Below are 19730 nucleotides of genomic sequence, written 5' to 3'. Positions count from 1 at the left end.
AGTAGGTCGCTTGCATGCTTGGGATCATCTCATGCCAACCCTTCAATAGTCAGCTATAGTAGCCTCCAAGGAGCATCTCCGACAGCCTCTGATATGGAACCCTATGGTCCGCCTGCCTAGTGGTCACATGCTTTAGGCTCGTCTCTGCACATATCATTGCAAGCTTTGAGCACGGGCCCCACCAGATCACTTGGAGATTGGCTTACATTCACACAGCTGGCCCTAGAGGCCCAGGAGGGGCCTTACTGGGATCTGGGGCACGAACAGACTTAGACTCGACATCGACTCCTCCATCCCTCCGGAGTGGTTGGCCTCGATACTTGAAAACCACCCCCCCCCCCCCCCCCCCCCCCCCCCCGCGGGCAGTGGCTAGGAGTGTTCACCAGGCATGTTATACCCTAGCAGTTCATGGCACGGATGAGAGTTCCGCCTTACTCACCTTCTCTATCGAACCTCATGGCAGACTGGAGAGTGTTGTGACCCCCTTGGGGGATCTTAGAGGATGCACCTTGCAAAGGGGGAGGGTGATTGGTTTTTCCATGCACATGAGTGGCACATTGACCCTCCACTGGCCAAGGTGGGCAGAGAGGGACTCCGGCATTTGTGGATTTGAGATGGCCGGCCTCTCACGCTTCTCCAGTGGAACCCGGGAGAGTGGACATGGCATGATCCAGAGGACAGTAAGGGGATGCCTGGCACCCCCTTTTTTACATACAGTGCATGGCTGGGATGTAGGATTCAAATGCCAGAGTTTGAGGGCACTCCGACAGCAAACGCTAGCAGTACCATCATATGAGGAGGAGGGTGGGGGACTAGCCTTCAAGTCTCTCACCTTCGTACTTCTGCAATGTCAGTTCTAGCTCCACCTACATGTCACTAGACTCCAGGTTCTAGCTAGAGATGGGAGATCCGCGGCAGTATTGCTGCGTGGCACATCTAGAGAGCTCGATGCAACGAAGCCATCGAAGGCACCCTCAGCCTGCTAGTGGAGTCCATCCAGAGCATGTGGCTCAATATCATTCATACCCTCCGTGGTCAGTGGGGGAAGCTTTAGGGTGGCTCAGACCGCATGCAGAAGCACCAAGAGGGCAGTCCCTTTCTTACTGACAATGGTGGTGAGCCCACTTGGCACTATAGACCACCTTTGTGGTTGTTTCCCCCTCCCCCATTGTATGAGATCTGGCATCACAGTCCCTTTCTTATTGACAGTGGTGGTGGCAAGCCCACTTGGCACTATAGACCACCTATGTGGTTGTTTCCCACTCCCCCTATTGTATGAGATAGCGTTCACCTCCTAGAGCGGCCAGCCGGAGGAGAAGACTCCCCTTTATGCTTCTTGACTCTCACTTCCCATTTGGGCACGAGTTTGTACCTAGCCATTATAGCTTTTTTTTGGTAACTAATACAAGGATCTTCTTCCCCCCCCAAAAAAAATGTGCCAGTTTAATATTGAGACTCTTCATTGAGAAAGAGATTTGATGATGCAAACAATGCAAAATTATTTTTGAAGCATTTTAAAATTATATGATAAATTACTAGTTGAAGGTTTGAAAGAATACTTGCAGCAGCTGTAAGTGCAATTAACCAATTGGAATCGATATTGTATGAGCTTAAGTCCCTCAGCAGTATTGCTGCAGGAAAAAGACCTGTTCAAACAACCTGTTTCACTAGTTAGCATAGCAAGCTCACATTAAAAACAATAAAATAAAAACGCTAATTTTCTAACTTAAGTCAGAGGCATGGCTTGAAGTGAGGTAAAAATTCTGCACCAAGTTTCTCTAGTTAACTTCAGTCTTTCCTGGAACTGCTCAACTCATTCTAGGAAGGAACAGCCCAGGACCTAATCTCTCCCACGGCAATCTATAGAAACTATAGCTGTGAGGGCTGCCCATATGCTGCAACCTCCACGTGGCAGCAGCCATAACCATCTAACGTGTAAGGACCCAAATGTGCTGCTATGTTCAGTAGAAAGAAGCAAGCTGTAGAAGTTTTTCACGGCCTTGTTAACCTGAATCAAATTGGACTACATCTCACCTTGAGCATTGCACTTACCAGCCCAACCTTGTTCTGCCTCAGCTTGTTGGGGCCTATAGTAGTCACCCAGTGTCCTATTCATGATATGCTTATCCCACACACCTCACCTCTGTTTACACAGAGGATAGCATGTACAAGTCCATGGGCAGGCACAAGTGCCACGTGGCAATGATGATGTGGCGGCGATGACATGTGGCAGGTCATGGACAACACGCCCATAACGTGTACTAACCAACCAGTAGCATTGATGCACATATATACGTCGTGTGTGCTGCGTGTGATTCCGCCGCACTCTTCTTTCTATCTTTGAAAACCCTAGCACATAGGCACAAGTGTTCTACAGTTGGTATCAAACCCTAGTGAACCTACAAATTTTTCTTCTTTTCTGGCACCTGTGCTCATTGATTGCTTGGATAGGATAGAGTCCCTAGGCTGCGGGAGTGGCACAAGTCCGGGTTTGGGAAAAGTCATTATTTGGGTTTTAGTATCTACGGTGTATAGACCCCACCTTTCTCAGTGTGAAAGGCTTTCATCCTTCACCACCATTCTTTACCCTTGGTTTCAAGCGACTTGTTATGGATCTTGCAGAGCTTGCAGATTTACTTCACGGTCTCAACGCAAGCTTGGAGGCCATGTCTAACTGTCTCGATCGGATAGAGTCGGCACCCCCATCGCCTCATGTTAAAGATTTGGATTCTATCAAGGCTTGTAAGGGGCATGACAATACCAAGGACACAGTGGTGAAACTTTCAAGAGGAGGATTTATCACTCCTATGTACCAGACGAGCTTCGCTCCTAGTCCGACAATCATCATGCTACATCTACGCGTTGTCGACAGAGAGACGCCGTCACATCACTGACAAGAGGGCACAGCTATGACAAATGCTGCCCTCTTGTGGTGGAAAGACCACCTTAAGCATCACTCCGTAAATCACTAAGATGATTGTTGCAAGGCGGTCTTGAAGCAATTTATTCTTGTGGACTATTACCTTGATGGGAGTGCTTTCCTAGAGGCAGGGTGAGCAAGTAACCAACTACCTAGAACGTTTCTGGAAGCTTCTGCTCATGCTCCCTAGGACCATTTTATTGGTCGGAGCAAGTTGAGCGGACGGTTATTTATAGCAGCAATAAACACTATACAAGTGAGCCTTGGGTTATTATTGATTCAATGTGGTCTAGATATGGACCAAGAGGCTAACTCCTACCACATGGACATGGTGGATCATGGGTAGTATTGCCGAGGGCCCCTATAGGCAGGCACTGGTGGTATGGGATGCCAGGGCTGACTGGCATGGACCTGTGGGAGTGGAACCTTAGCCCCTAGCTTGGGGATGGTTCGCAGTCGCAAACCTATGGTAGGGTGGTGAGCTTGCATGTACCCCTTCTATTTGGTTTATACTAATCTTGTTTGGCCTGTGTATTAGGGTTGATCTACGGTAGGATCTTACACTTGGTATCAAAGCCATCCTAATTGTAGAGGCGGAAGCAAAGCAAGGTTTGCATGTCTTTTGAATCATAGGAAATTGTGTTGTGAAGCCCAGGTATTCATCTTGATGTTGTTTTTATGGTTTGATTAGTGGTGCTTTTACGGTCTTCTATCACGTATGGCTCTGAGGGTGAGAAGAAAGCATGAGGGAGAGGGAGAGTGCCAAATTCTGGATATGCAAGAACCAGGGCCTTGGGTTGTGTGTTGAGATCTGTGTGTAGACATCTTGAGAAACCCACGGCTTATGTGTATGTTGCTTCTCCACAAGATCATATGTGCCCTATGTAGGACTGTAAGCACAAAGCCTACAGTCACACAGAGTAGGCATGTTTGTGGGGGATCAGATAGGTCCTCAGGTGAGCCAAAGAAACCGATATAGGAAGCAGCAGTTCAACATTGGCCAGCAGAAAGAGAGGGAGAAGATGGTGCACAGGTCGGATCAGAAGGCCTTCGAGAACAGCTTGCTAACATTCATGAGATCATTCTGGACAGCTTGCCAACATTGATGAGAGCATTCTGAACAGCTCTCTTGTCACTTTTATTCTCAATGCATTACCAAAACTATTTTAGGGCTTCACTAACACTCTCAGATTGCTCATGAAAGGCAATGCAAATGCTTTCATTTGATGAGCTTGTTCCCTTGCTTCTGCAAGAGGAACAGTCTAGGACAAATAGGTGTGGTATAAGGGTTGGTGATCAAGCTTTTGATGCCGATGGCAAAGGCGAAGGCAAAGATGTGGTTTTGCATTATGGTGCTCAACAGGGTGCTGAAATTCAGCCTCCAATAGCTGCAATGCTTTGGCTAAGATTCAGCCCATTTTACAGCCCACAGATCATGCCTTAGATGAAGCTATGGTGGATAACGCAGTGAATGAGGAACTAACAGCCATTCAGACGTCCAAACGGGTGCCAAGATGGTTGTTGGATACACTCTGTGATATCAAGATCACATGTCCTCTATCCAAAAAGACACGTGCAGGTTATCATTACCACTTGCAATGACGAGGAACCTGTTTCCTTCAAGGAAGCATAGGAGGAAGCTAAATGGATGCATGTCATGCAGGATGAGTACAACTCGATTCTCAAGATTGACACTTGGTATTTGTCTGACTTGCCCCATGGCAAGAAAGCCATTGGTACAAAGTGGGTTTACAAGCTCAAGCATAAGGCAGATTGTTAGCACATTCATCCCCAGTTTCTGCCCATGTCTGGTGTCCTTTTGGTCCCTTTTGCATGGCCCTTGATTGTGGGCTGGCCACCCTTATTTTATATATTTTTCTGGGATTTTTCCCAGCCTGGATGCCTTTTTTCCCAGTCGGCCAACTTCTGCAGTTCCAGTCGGCCAGCTCTTCCCACCTATAAATAGGTGGGCTGGCCTCTCACTTTTGTATCTTGCCTAGTCTATCTTTTGCTCCCTCACTTATGAGACTACTTCTGTCTCTTGCTTGGGACTTCACTGTATTCAACATAGTTGCTCCATATCTCTCTCTCTCTCTTGCACTCTCTATTCAACACACTCTAGTGCTCTTTTGCTTCCGCTCCGTGCACTCTTTCATGGTATCATTGCTCCCGGTGGATTTGGTTGGGCTTGTGGAGTCCCGACATCAATTTTCAAGGGGGGCAGTTGAGTTTTTACATTTGGCAATGCCGACCTTCGAGGAGGATGCTATTGTACAGCATTTGGCTACTCTTGGTACAGAGTTGGAGCTGATGGACTCTATTTCTTTTGAGGGTATTATCTTCTTGGAGCTACAAGCATCTAGGGATTTCTATGGCACTGTGTTTAAAATTGGGTTTGGCACCGATATTTGGTTGGGGTGTCACAGTTGAATAGATTTATGCATTGCCCAGGTACCAAGCATTGGCAAGCTATCAAGCGGGTTTTCCGCTACTTATAGGGTGCCCAGTTCCTTGGATTGATATATCCTAGGGGGGTGAGACACAACTCCACACTTTCAATGATTCGGAGTGGGTAAAATGTTATGGTACCAAGGTGTCCACTAGCGGTTTTTGCTTCCATCTTGGTGATTCATGTGTATCATGGCTTAGCAAGAAGCAGCCAACACTGGCCACTTAGAGCTATGAAGCTGAGTATAGGGCAGCTTTTACAGCAACAGTCAAGTGTGTATGGCTCAGATGCCTTTTGGGTAATTTGAGTGTTGGATAGGTGTCCTCCACTTGTACCTTTACTGATAGTTAGAGTGCATTGGCAGTTGCGAGGAACCCAATATTTCATGCTTGCACTAAGCACATTGAGGTGCACCATCATTATGTTAGGGAGAGGCTCTCTGCACGAGAGATCAGTTTGGTCTATGTGCCTACACATGACAACATGGCAGATTCGTTCACGAAAGCTCTTCCTCGTGAGAAGTTCATAGCTTTTCGCAAAGCTTTGCGCTTGTTTCTTTTTATTGATTGTCCTTGTACATGTTCACATCATCACTCTAGGGCGGTTTGTAGACATTTATGTCACAAGCAGTGATGTGTGTGAACACACTTTATTGGCCGGGGCACTTTTTCCCTCACTAGGAGGCTTTTCCCCCCCCTGCATGTGTACACCCTCTTATCCACTTATGAGGTGTACTTTATCTTTGTACTTGTGCACATCTCCCAACCATTCAATCAACATTAAGTTGTGTGCCTCTCACTCTCTCTATCCTGTTCATCCCTATGTGTGTGCTTTGCAGTTGCAAACCCTAACCCTAATTCACAGGTGTTCTAACATCCAGTTGGAAGCTGCTCTTCCATATCCGGGGGCAGGACACCAACACCTACTGGAGTTTGGTCGCAAGTAGGGCAGCCTCGCCTTCTTCCATTCAGATCGACATCAACACGCGGAGAGGGCCACCTTCTCACACCTGGACCACTTCTAGGTGGATAAGTGGGGCTGTGACAGAGGAGGCATGGTAGGCATCCTAGCCAGCATGACCTTCTCAGACCTGCCCCCATGATTCTCACCTTAGTGGAGCCTGGCCAAGATGATAGCCAGCAGTCTGCACGGATTCTACATCGCCTCCCTCAAGATCCAGTTGTTTCCACCCACATTGAGGAGATCTGGGCCTCCCACATTTTCTTTTAGGGAGTGTGGAGATTGAGCTTGATGCCGCACTATTCAAATTAGCTGATTATTTCAAGACACCTGGACAGGGGAGACTCAGGGCCTTCTGACAGCAGGAGAGGAGCCTCCGCCGCAGCCTCGCCTCACTGCAGAGAGCACCTGGGTTAGTGGCCATGTAGAGGCCACCCACACTGCTTTAGAGAGTCTGGAGAAGCACAGGATTGAGTACATATACATTCTGGACCCAGGGGCTGGGGATCGTGTCTCCCAAAAGTTCTTTACCGCTTCAGGACCCCATTTTCGTCGGGAGGGGATCAGGACTCTCCGCCAACCAGATGGATCCATTGCCTCAGAGCCTCAGCAGGTCAAAGAGGTAGCCTCGGCCTTCTACAGTTCTCTCCCCTCACCACCAAGCCGGATTCCTAACAAAGAGCGGAGGCCCGCTGGCAAGTTTGGAGGCATATTCAGCCCTCTGTTTCAGAGTCCTTTGGCTGGAGCTAGCCAAGGCACTTAAGACCCTCCCCCGCCGGAAGTGCCCCGGAGAGGATGGCCTGCCAGTATCCCTCTTCCTTCGCTTTTCGGATCTCATGGGAGCGGGTTTTCAGGCTGCTTTCCCGAGCACCTGACCAAGGGTCTAATTTACCTCATCCCGAAAGAGGGTGGTGAATGCCCCGAGATCCACCAGTGGAGGCCATCACTCTCTTAGGGATAATGTACAAGATCCTCGCCAAGGCGATCAGCTTATGCCTTCACCCAGCACTCCCATACTTGATCCATGCTACACAGACGGCCTTTATTTGGGATCGCACCATCTTGGATAATGAGGCAACCACCACAGCTAGATTCAGGGGGAGGATCTTGCAGTTTTGCTTCTCAACTTCCAGAAGGCATACATTAGAGTGGATTGGCCCTTCCTGGAGGAGGATACGGGAAAGCATGGAGGCTCTCTTGCTCTTAGTCCACTCAAGGGGGCGATTTCCCTCATAGTAGATACTCCAGCCATTGGGTGGATAGCCTGATCTTTGCCCGACATCCATTATGGAACATGGTCTTGCATAGGGTTATGGAGAGTTGATCCCTTGGATCCAAGAGAATGGGCTTGGCAACATCCCTATGTCAATCTGTTGCTAGTAGTTTAAATTATTTTCTTCATGTCATGGCAAACGAAAAAAAAAAAAAAAAACTAGTGCGACATTACATGTCATACTAGAGAGTGTGTACCTGGGTACCACGTGCTCCACAGAACCTGTCCACTAGACGGAACAAGCATCCATATGTTCATGCCCCATGATTGTGTGAAGGAAACAACCTTGGTTCCATCCACCTGCTGTATGGATTTGGACTGAACTCTAGTTTGAGCTACATATATTGCTTCATTTGAGCAATCAAGAATGGGTGATGTTTGTATGCTCACTGGAGATGAGATATCATCTGCCAAATATTTGTTTATCTGTGTTCCATCTGGAGAAATAACGTATAGAAATCCATCTAAAGAGCCAATTGATACAAAACCTGAGTTGTTACATACAGAAATCATACCTCTAGCATAGGCGAAACAGATTACCATAATCCTGCTGAAACTGACGTAATAATATGATGCTTTTCAATTCTGTTTCTTAGGGTCAAGTGATGTTGCACCTGACAAGTCAACCACTGGGATACAGCTTGTTTCACCAAGAGGTCCAACTTTCGCTTGCCAAACCAGGGTCCCCAAGTTGGTGGATAAAGCATACACCCTATCATGATTGGCCATTGCTGCATAAACGCGTCCGTTATTTCCAGAGATTACTTTGACCGATGATGGCACATCAACACTTAGAGCATAACGCCATCTCAGAAATGGTTGCCAAGTTGCATACGAATACAACCAACCATCTGATCGTGCTACCTGAGAAAGTCCATAAAAAGATGAAAAATATAAATAAACAGGATAATTTTAAAATCATGCAGAATCTGTCTTTCTGTGCAAACTCACATAAATGCTTCCATCGCATTGGTCCACAGCCAAAGATGGAAAAAAAATGCAATCTGTCACATTATGTGCACATGACCCCATTGATTCTGGAGACTTCATTACACTGTCGTTGAACTGCACAAGTGTGCTCCACAGAGGTGTGCCATCCAACAAGAAAGCGTGAATGCCTGTCCCCGTATTGATGTAAAGGACTGAGCTCCAAGATGTCACTGCAAGTCCTGTTACAGAAGAAAAATTGCCAATAGACTTCAAGCTAATGGCTGGAACCATACTAAAAAAATCAGCTGCAGAAGGTCTTGTCAACTCCGAGGATGGAGGAGTAACAACCACCACAGTCTGGTCAGCTGCTGCATAAACCTGGCCAGTAGATGAAATATTGTGATTCTTTATAACAAAAATAATATAATCAGAATAGTATTCTAATATTAATCTTTAGGATGCTATACTTGTTACATTTGATATGAGAATTGCTCTTATATATCTCGAAGCTCATTAAAACAAACTTGGCAGCCTACATTGCTTCTAAGGTTTACTAACAAGAAAAATATTCTTTTTGTTTAACTCCACTTGTTTGAGGCATTCTCCAGGTCCCCGTGCTTGCAACTTCTCTACCTTGTTGAACCAGTTTTTTTTCCTTTTGACATCTTTCAACATAATTCATACCTAGAAGGCAACCGAACTGTAGAAGCCTCATGGGCCATCACATGCCACTTCTTGCTCCCCACAAGTCTAGTTTCATGGTTCCAAATAATACCAATCTCTGCTGCCAAAAGCAACCTCACCAAATGGAGAACCAATATTTTCCTACAATTAGTATCAATGCTGACTGAGTTCCTTACTGTCCTGGCTGAAAGATTGACTAAAATTGACTGCACATGTTCTGCAATGTAAAGTTCTTGGTTCAATCTTCTGGGTTGCCATCAGTGAACATTAAGAGTTTGGTGACAAAACGGCGGGGATATAGCCTCCACTAATTCTCGGGTATCAACCGTAATGAAGTTTCAAATTTTTGGCTCATTTAGGTAATCATGATTGATACGCATCCGATCTGTTTTTCCGATAACATGTTGCATCAATCCTTGGTTTTACTGATTTCTCCCTCTAAACCCTAACCGTGCCACAAGTGCTTCAACTTGAAATGCCCTAGCCACTACAGACACCATGTGATCTAACTTCAGGTGCTTGCTTCTTGGACTTATTCCATGTATTCATAGAGGTTCCGAGTAGACACGTAACAATCTTATGTTTTTGTTGCTTAATCATTAGCATATTAGACGAGAGAAGAAAACATACATCAACGCATCTATCCACAATGCTTCCTTGTAGATAATGGATACCTCTTTATTTGTGTCAAAGCTGGTCAAATCCATATCACCAAATCACCAAAGGGCAGCCTATCAACAATCTAATGATTGTTATACACTTGGAGACGTTATAGGGAGAATCACCATGTTACTTGAACCATGCAGGCTTTTTTTTCGAGGACGTTGTGAACTTGTAGTAGAAACCAAAAGGTAACACTGTTTTTCTGGCTGATAGCCACCAGTAAAGATTAGAGACGGTAGCAGCCTCCATATGTCCCAGATGCCCTACACCATCAAAGACCATGGGGATACATAGAGGCCCATAAAGTATGGCCCATAGTAGCAAAGAAACGCGTTTCATTCATTTTTTATGAAACGAAACGTTTCAAAGTCTTTGGGTGTAACTGCTCTCTACAGGAGGCCTGACAAATCGGAAGATAAAATACACATATTTTAGATCACTTAACTAAGTCAAACAAAGGACAACACTTGCAACATTAAAACTGAAAATAACAAAGAACACTTGACACCATCACTGGGGCCGGAAAAGGCCGCACCCCCCCCCCCCCCCCCTCAATACTGTTGTATTTCTTAGAGTATTTATATGTACAAGTGTTCATGGGCCCTAGGCCAAATTTCTCCATAACAAGGAGTGAATACAACTGGTAAACAATGAGTTGTTGTCGGTGAAGAATCAGTTGTGTCGGAGTAGACCAAGTCACAGTAATCTCCCACCTTCACTGGGTGAACACATGCCCTTACAGGTCTTCCGGGACCGTGCACCAACAGGCACGCCCGTACTAACGCCTGGCAAGGTGAAACACCGCGGAGGGAGCAATACCTGGTGCTCCTGAATCAGCTTTGCTCCCAGTTTTCCTCAACCCCAGATGACCTTCACTAGCTCCTCCAAAATGTGAGACCACGGTCAGGATAATCATGGGAAAAAGTCACCGTCCTGATGGCCTTACTTAATGAAGGTAACAGGGTGTGATATTTTGCCTAACAAAACTTGTTCAAACAACATTTAATTTTAATGACTTTTTGTGATCACTTTGAGTGCTTAGTGGACTATGTCACTCTTGCCTACTTAATATATTCTTTCTTGAGTTTTGCGCAGTTGCCATTATTGATGATGGAATCCGGATTTTGATTCTTGATGTTACCAGTTTATTTATTATGTCAATTGGTCAGTCGGGTTCCCATTGACACCCTAAATCTTTATTTTTAACTTGTAAACATGGTTTAACGTGTAAATGATCCATGTTTAATATTGTTTTGCAGGCAACATATTTCTTGCATATTACAAAGTTACATATAAATTTTGGGACCTGTACCCCCTCCCCTTGTTTGAAACATCTGGGATTTGAAAGAAACGTTTTTGAAACACGTTTCAAAAAACCCCTGCCAACTATGGTATGCCCTAGGATCATATTGTTTAGGACTCATATCACAGGAGGCTGTCACAAATACGGAAGCGTGTACACAAAAATGTGAGAAACGTGCTTTAAAAACCACTGAAATAGCAATATGAGAAACTTGCACAAGACACAACACTAGGGGCTGAAGTTGGGCCGGCCCCCCCCTTAGGTTTCTTTTGTGTTCCAGTACAAGAGAACGGGTGCTAGAGAGTAAACACTCTACAGGCTGGCACCTGAAGGGGCGCCTAGCTGCTTTTGGCTTCTCCACCTCCCAGAATAGCAACTCGTGGAGCTATTATTGCATGATGGGCTGCCCACCTTGAGTAATGGCCAAGTTTCATTTAAAACTGATCCACTTGATGTAAACGCTTTATAAATTGTCCGCCCAAACTTAAGTGTATGTAAACACTTTATAATTTGTCTGCCCAAATTTAAGTGTATGTGAACACCTGCACTCATAAACCTTAGTATAATAAAATATAAGCTGTACATTGAGTTTGGGATCACTTACCACCTACAAAACACATAAGACCACTGCCTCAGTCCCAAACAAATGTGTCCACAAGGTTGCCAACGTTCCCGGAGCCCATGGACAATCACAAGTAGAAATACCAGGCATTGTCCAAGCAGCTAAGACAAGTCATTCATGCATGTCAAAACACACACAGATGCTTTATGCATAATATTCTAGATTCCATCTCACAACTTATTCATCTTGTACACAACCTGTCTCAAGCACTGCCCATATAGGTATAAAGAATGCTCACTAGGGTGTCCACCCTTCCACGAGACTTCATCAGCATGCCAAGAACTCTCACCAGGGTATGTACCCTTCCATGAAGCCCTTCCACATGTATGGAGCCATGCCGGGAACTCACACCAAGATATCAATGCTTCCATGGAGCCCTTCCACATGTAACAAATCATGCCAGGAGCTCAATCCTTCCATGGAGTCCTTCCGCATGTAACAAACCATGCCAAGATCTCAATCCTTCCATGGCTTCCACATGTACTACACCATGCCTGGAACACACACCAAGGTCTATACCTACCCTCCCATGGTGTTCCTCCACATGTGAATAGTCAGAAATATGACATTCTCCCCGGTTTCTAAATAGTTGTCTGCAACTGAAAAACGACCAAATAAACCTGTAGAAGATCCAGATAATTCCTGGGTAGTCTTCATCTACCCATTTCACATCCAGAGAAGGGTAGTTCTTAAACTTCACAAGAAACCTGCGGATAAGCTTGCCACCAACAACTCTTCGTTCCTTATGAAACACAATCTGTTCCGGTTGAAGTACTTTTTCAAGCTCATCGATTTCGGGTTGGTCCTCAATAACCGGCTTAAGCAGCTCATGACCCACATATTTCTTGAGGCTAACATGAAAAGCATTATGTATGCGCCAGTTCTCAGGCAAAGCAAGCCTGAAAGCCACCTCATTAATCCGTTCCAACACTTGGAATGGCCCATAGTACCTGGGAGACAATTTTAAGCACTTGCCTTCCTTTCCAGTCGCTTCCGAAGGCGTGCCTTCTCAAACTTGAGAAGCACCCAATCACCCTCTTTGAAGTCGACATGTCTGCGATGTTATCTTGAGCTTTCTTATGCTTTTCCTGAGTTCTTTGTATGGCTGTCTGTCTCTATGAGAAAAATGTATCCAAATCTCTAACATACTCATCCACAACAAAGATTTCATCCTTCGTGCGAAGGATAGGTGGAAGCACCACCCTGCCACCATAAACAATCTCAAAGGGTGCTTTCCCAGTGGAGGTGTGCACCATATTGTTATAAGCAAACTCCACAAGAGGCAAGTACTTCTCCCAATCTGATTTCTACTCAGCCACAGCATTTGAGCAGATCAAGTACAGCTGAATTTGCAATTTCACTCTACCCATCCGTCTAAGGATGATATGCTGATGAAAAATTCAGCTGTGTGCCCATATTATCAAATAAAGCCCGCCAAAACAAACTTGGGGTTCTCGGATCCCGATTACCCACAATAGTCTTGGGCATACCATGATGCTTGAAAATCTGGGCCAAGAATATTATCGCCATGTGCTCAGGCTTAATATTCTTTCGCACAAGAATGAAATGAGCATGCTTACTAAACCTGTCAATGATGGTCCATATGGCATCATTTCCTTGTGTTTTAGGCAAATCCATGGCGATGAAGTCCCATGGCCGATCCGAAATAGGTAACAATTGAAGCAAACTCGATGCCTTATGCCTGTCAAACTTCACTTTCTGGCAAATCATACATCCGCGCACATAAACATCTATGTCTTTGCGCATTCTCGGCTAGAAAAAGTACTTCTCCAAAGCCTGTGTAGTGGCGAGAATTCCTCTATGTCCTACATACGGCGGTGCATGGCATTCATCCATCACCTTAACCCATAAATCCTTATGCACACAAGTGATTTTGCATCATCAGATATCCATCCCGTATGCAATAGTTCGGGGATGAAATGCCCTACTGTAAATCAGCCCATACAAGCTGAAAATTATCATTCGTATCATACGAATTTCGTATGTTGAAAAGATCCTGATGATAGGCAAGAGTGATAGCATGTACCTACGGCCTTATTTCTAGAAAGAGCATCTTCCACTACATTATTTTTACTAGGTGTATGCAAAATCTAAAAATGAAACATAGAGAGGAAATTCGCCCATCTCATATGCTTCTATGAGAATTTAGTTTGCATCAAAAAGTACCGCAAACTCTAGTGATCCGTTTTGATAACAAATTCAGCCCCAAGAAGATAATGCTTCCACACAGTAAGAGCATGAATCACTGCCAATAACTCTTTTTTATAAACCTGCAAGTGAAGCTCTGCATGTTGAAGCCGCCCGCTTTCAAAAGCTATGGCATGACCACCTTGATTCAGAACAGCTCCAATGCTGTCTCCACATGCATCACACTCAACTGAAAAGGGTTTATGTAAATCCGAAATAATCAATACCGGCCCTAATACGATACCAGCTTTCAGCTTATGGAAGGCTTCCTTCTCTACATCATTCCACTTAAAGACAGCTTTCTTCTTAGTGAGATCATGCAAAGGTGAGGCAATCTCAGAGAAGTGTCTGGTAAACCTCCTGGTAATATGCACATAACCCAAGAAGACTTCTGACTTGACTTCAACTTTGGCCAATCCTGGATAGCCTATATTTTGCTTGGATCCATGCGTAGCCCATCCTTGGATACGATATGACCAAGATAATAAATCTCAGATAAAAAGAATTCACTCTTCTTACCATTTATGTAGACCTTATGTTGTCTAAGCTCTTCAAAAACTATCGTCAAATGTTCTCTATGCTCTTCCTCGTTCTTTGAGAAGACAATGATGTCATCAAAGAATGTGTCAGTACATTTCTCGTGTTTTTGGAATATGCGGTCCATCATTCGATTAAAAGTGGCAGGAGCATAAGTAAGGCCAAAAGGCACTACCAAAAACTCATATAGCCCAAAAGCGGTTCGAAAAGCCGTCTTATGGACATCCTAAGATGCCACTGATTTTGCAAAACGGACGATACATGACTTAGTTTCGGAGAATATGGCATTAAAAGTTGTTTAGCGGGTCGTATTCTATATTAAACCATTGAAGCAGCGCGTCGCGCTACAAGCAGACATTTCTAGAGAAATGGTCGATGATGGTAGCCACTTTTAAGATCAATGCAGCTAAAACAAGCAGCTCCTCCCAATTTATCCAAAATATCATCTATGCGTGGAATAGGAAACCTGTTCTTAATCATGATTTTATTCAAGGCACAATAATCCACACATGCGATACGAACCATCCTTCTGCTGTACCAATAAAATTGGCGAACAATAGGGAGAAAAGTTAGGACGTACCAACCCTTTCTCAAGCAAGTCGTTAACTTGCGTCATAATCTCCTCTTGCTAGCTGGCACTTACTCAATAAGGTGGCCTATTAGGAGGAGAACTACCCGGAATCAGATCAATGCGATGATCTTCGGGTCTCTCTAGTGGTAACTCACCAGGCAAAGCATCGCGAAAGCAATCTCTAAAACCATGTAAGAACTTTAACCTTTCTTGAGTGAAATGATCCACGTTTACATTACTTTGAGAATGTTCAACTTCATCTCTGACAAAAACCAAGTAAGAACAAGTAGACTTTTTCATTACTTAGAGAATTTGTACATGACTGACAATAGGTATGGTGCTTCCTGGAGCACCAGCATCTATAACCACTTCCCTACCTCTATGTAAAAAGGTAATTTTCTTAGACTTTTAGTCCTTCTTCGGCTCCATACGAGCATGCCAAGGCATTTCCAACAATACATCACATCTCGTGAGTGAAGCAACCAAAAAGCTCTCATGATCTAGATAGCCCTAGATATGAATGCAAAGTTTCCCAATGATAGGAGTTACATTAACCCCTTTACCAGCAAAAGCAGCATCAACATTCATTTGCATACCATAATCTGATAAATTTAATCCAATAGCTGCAGCCATCTCTTCAGAGATGAAATTATCTGTGGATACATTGTCAAAAAGGAAAAGAGTGAGTTGTTCCTTCAGTTGCCCCCAAGCCTTGCATATGGTTCTACTCTCAGCAGGTTGTCCAGTATTTCCCTGCACATCAAGAATCACATTCACATTAGACGTCTCAACCTTGTCGCCTGCAATCTTGGGATTCTTTGGACACTTAGGATAGAAGTGGTTCTTACTGCCGCATCCAAAACATTTTCCATCTTGTATGTAACCAAGCCTCTGCTGTTTGGACAGCCCATGATCAAAGAATCTACAAGGGTGTCCTGTATTATAGACTGTAAGCCAGCTTCAAATTTTCTTTTCTTCTCTTCTTCATCAAGAGACATGAAGAGAGTTACCTTCAGCAGCACCTTCCAAAATTTGACCACATAAGTCTGCACAACCTCTCCCTCTTCCTGCTTAAGCCAATCCCATTCCTTACTTCACATTCTTAGCAAAGTTTGGTGGCAAAAACTATCACCATTTGGCCACCCGAATGGTTCACTCTTGCTTTCACACTATGTACATATTGGATTGGTGTCCATGGCTTATGGAATGTGCCTATGCATGTGATTGACACGTGTCATGCTGTATAGTTGGATATGATATTCCACTGGGACTTGACGTTATCATGCCCGGAATATCTGGAGGACTTGGCTTTCCGCTGGGACTTGTGCCTTTGTGTACATGCCCGGAAACGCCTGGAGGATTGGCTTTCCACTGGGTTTGGTATCGCATATACTTGCCTGGAAACACCTGATCTTATATGGTTTCATGAACGGAAATTACTCATGCCAATGCTGCATTGCATAGTATCTTTATGTGCTTGCCTGCAAATGATATTGCATGCTGTTTTCATGCCTGCATGACCTATGTGTAGTTCCGGGCTAGGGGACGCCCTCGCCCGTGAACCGTGCTTCTGAAACTGTCTGCTGACATGGTTGTGTGGCATGTGAACAGGTGGTAAGTATTACCCAATCCAAGCTCAAATAGCCCTTAGGACTTAGCCAATATTTATAAGTGAGTGCGTTCCCACTTCATTAAAGTTTGGGCACCCAAAAGTTACTTATAAATTATGACCGCTTCCAAGTTCACACTCACTGAAGTCCTGAGGCGGACAAGGCTTAATGTCTAGGACCTGATCCTCCCTTTTTACTCATAAATGGGCATCTCCCCATGTCCCCTTCACCTTATTGGACCCCAATTCACTTACTTATTAAGAGAAAATTCGTGTTTTCTCTTCATGAGGATTTTTGGAGGTTCAAAACTCTGTTTTTCCACCATTTCTCTCCATTTCCAAGCTCTCCATAGCCATACCCAACTTGCTAGGGTGTTTTCCAAGCTTCCAAGAGTGTTTCCAAGTGCTAATCACTCTCCTACTCACTCCCAATGACTGAAATTCAGCAAAACAGCTCTCATTTTCGCTGTAATTTCTGGTCTTTTTGCTGAAAACCCTAATTTCAGCCTTCCTTTCTCAAATTGAACCATAGGGGAAGCTTTCCCAAGGTTCCCTTCATCCTCTTGAAGACTTTTGTCGCCAAGGATTGCGGCGAATCGAAGATATCAACACTTCTAAAGCTTCTAACGCAAAGGCTTCCGCTTGCAACAACTTCTATGAAGACTGGTAAGTTAATTGGACAATATGTTGTCATTACTTATTCAGTAGAAGGGCAAGACTCCTTGTTTAGCCGCCCTGTGTAGTATTTCTCTTGTCCTATGTGCTCTTGAAGATGTTGCTACCTTGCTTGGTAGAACATAGAGCCAATGGTAGAGAATATGGGCACTGAAGTCGGGCGGGACATCAAGGCAGCTCCTTGGTGATCTACATCGACATACCATTGTTTTCTAAATGCTGAATTTCATATGCATTGGCATGGAGGATTTGGCAATGGATGCCCGTGAAGCTATGTATTGAATTTCTCCAATAGTAATACAATTTACTCAAGGTAGGGGTCGGCCGTTCCGGCTCATTGTGTCTCTTGTCAATTCAGCAATTTTACTTCTTGTATTTGAGCAAGTGTCCTTCAAATCTTAGTGTATTTAAGTGTATTGATTAGCATTGTGTTCAACCAAGTTACAAAAACTGTGCACAAAACTGCCTCTTAAAATCAGTCCATGAAAGAGCTGCAGTGCCATCCAACAATTTGGCCATCCACCAATCACTAGCCGTATCTTTCAAGTGTATGCCCACATGTCGCAGCTTAGACTTCTCTGTGAAGTCTACATCACAAAAGGCTATCTCAAATTGCCTGACAAATGAAAGAGCCTTCGTAGAATCCATCTTTCCATGGAAATTTTCCAACTTAATGTCCTGATCTCCCTATTTAAATTCTCGGGTCTTCTTCCTACTACGTGACCTGGCGGGGGAATCAAATCTGTATCTCTTACCCCGGGAATGAGAAGAGCCTTCATACTTGGAGTATTCTCGTTTTCGAGAGGCATAACGAGAATGAGAGGAGGCATCATCAGACTCCTTTGCATTGTTGGAAATAAGTGCTCACTAGGAGTACTTTTAGTCTTGGTCATCTCAGTGTATGCCACGTGGCACTCAGGGATTTATCCCATATGCACTCATGCTCTATCTTGTACTTCTCACCTATATATTGTAGGTGTCACATCAATGAAAGCATCAATCTTGTGTCTTGTCTACACTCATCTCAAGGTATGTCTAAGCTTTGTGTTTCCTTTTAGTCTTGCTCTCATTTCAGTTTCAGTTTTAGCTTTGTCTTTCCCCCATTTTTCCTATATGGTATCAGAGCAGGCCGCCGCTTTTGCTGTTGGCCGTCCAAATGCATGCCACAGCAAAGCTCGCTTCTGCGCCATCTCTCTCCTCTTCATCTCCTTCACCTCCCATATCTCGTTCTTCTTCTGTCTCTCTGCCTCGCTTCGCAGGCTTGAAAACCTACCCTGTTTCTACACAGACGCCATATTCTGCTTCTTCTTTCTCTGCGCATCGTTTCAGCTATGGCCCTGTTTAGCCCTCAACTCCTGTGTATATGTGCCCCTCTCTCTCTCTCTCCCTCTCTTTCTGTCTCAGTTTCGAACATTCTCTTTCTTATGCACTGCGCACCGGCCTCCCCCTCATCAATCGTTTTTCAACCAGCTCATCTTCGCCTGGCCTTCGCCTCATTTGGGACCGTGCGGAATCTACTCTTCCCAATTCAGTCCTCTCCTTGTTGCCATGGTGGGATACACGCTCACGACAGCCGACTTGCCGCAGAAGCTAGAGTGGCTAGAAGCTTTGCTTTCCGAGAAGTTCTTTGCAGCTTGCGTTAACGATCACCTTCATCTGAAGAAAAATAAGAGGAATATCTCCTGCGTGGATTGCAGCGTGGGCATCTGCCAACACCGCCTTCTGCAGACCCGCTGCTACGTATACCACGATGTCATCAGATTGCACGATATACAGAAGCTCTGTGGCCTCCTTGCAGCTTGGGTCTTCGCCTACCTCATCAGAACCTACATGGTAAGCCAATGTCGGATCTATTCTCATCTCTGCTGCCATGTTAGGGTTTGCAATCATCTGCATCCATGCCACTCTCTTCTTCATCATGTGGGTTAGCTGTCCATTGGACCAGCCAGACCTACAGCAGTAAATTTAAAGCAGAAATCAAGTGTCTGTCTACTCCCTATCTCTTGAAAAATTAAAAAAAAAATAAAAAAAAAATCTCAATACTGAATTTCATTTACTTCTCTATCTTGTACGGGATTAGACACTGCCAAATCTGGTAAGACCTTCCCATCTCTCTCATAATTATCTATGTTTTTCATGCTATCTACCACCATTGATCACCAATGATGTAGATCATGGGGTAATATCATGTTTATTTGTCTACATGGACTTATCTTGTCCCTATCCAAGAGGCACCCCTGCATTACCCACTCTAGCAGGAGGATTGCCCTTGAGGAGGGATTATCTATCAAGGTCCATCTCTCTGTCTATCTACAATCAGTCAGTC

The 19730-nt window shown here is 44.6% G+C and overlaps 1 protein-coding gene across 8 annotated transcripts in view; it reads right to left on the bottom strand.

Moving 5' to 3' along the window:
• The window catches only part of LOC147617247 (protein GAMETE EXPRESSED 3-like), a 114657-nt gene that overhangs the window by 30016 nt on the left and 64911 nt on the right, over window positions 1–19730 (bottom strand). For 4 of the 8 annotated variants that reach the window (XM_086776871.1, XM_086776870.1, XM_086776873.1 and 1 more), the window contains 4 exons: window positions 8554–8910; window positions 8217–8466; window positions 7800–8090; window positions 1560–1646 (listed from right to left, as the gene is read on the bottom strand). In XM_086776871.1, the coding sequence (XP_086632997.1) occupies window positions 1560–1646; window positions 7800–8090; window positions 8217–8466; window positions 8554–8910 (985 nt within the window). The remainder of the gene's footprint in view (window positions 1–1559; window positions 1647–7799; window positions 8091–8216; window positions 8467–8553; window positions 8911–19730) is intronic. The other 4 variants (XM_086776875.1, XM_086776878.1, XM_086776876.1 and 1 more) reach the window with 3 other exon arrangements.

Source organism: Cibotium barometz, chromosome 37 (assembly GCF_041138505.1).
Source record: "Cibotium barometz isolate CiBa-2024 chromosome 37, ASM4113850v1, whole genome shotgun sequence".
Classification (NCBI taxonomy): domain Eukaryota; kingdom Viridiplantae; phylum Streptophyta; class Polypodiopsida; order Cyatheales; family Cibotiaceae; genus Cibotium; species Cibotium barometz.
Note: the sequence above shows the minus strand (reverse complement) of the source record. Positions and strands in the feature narration are given on the sequence as shown.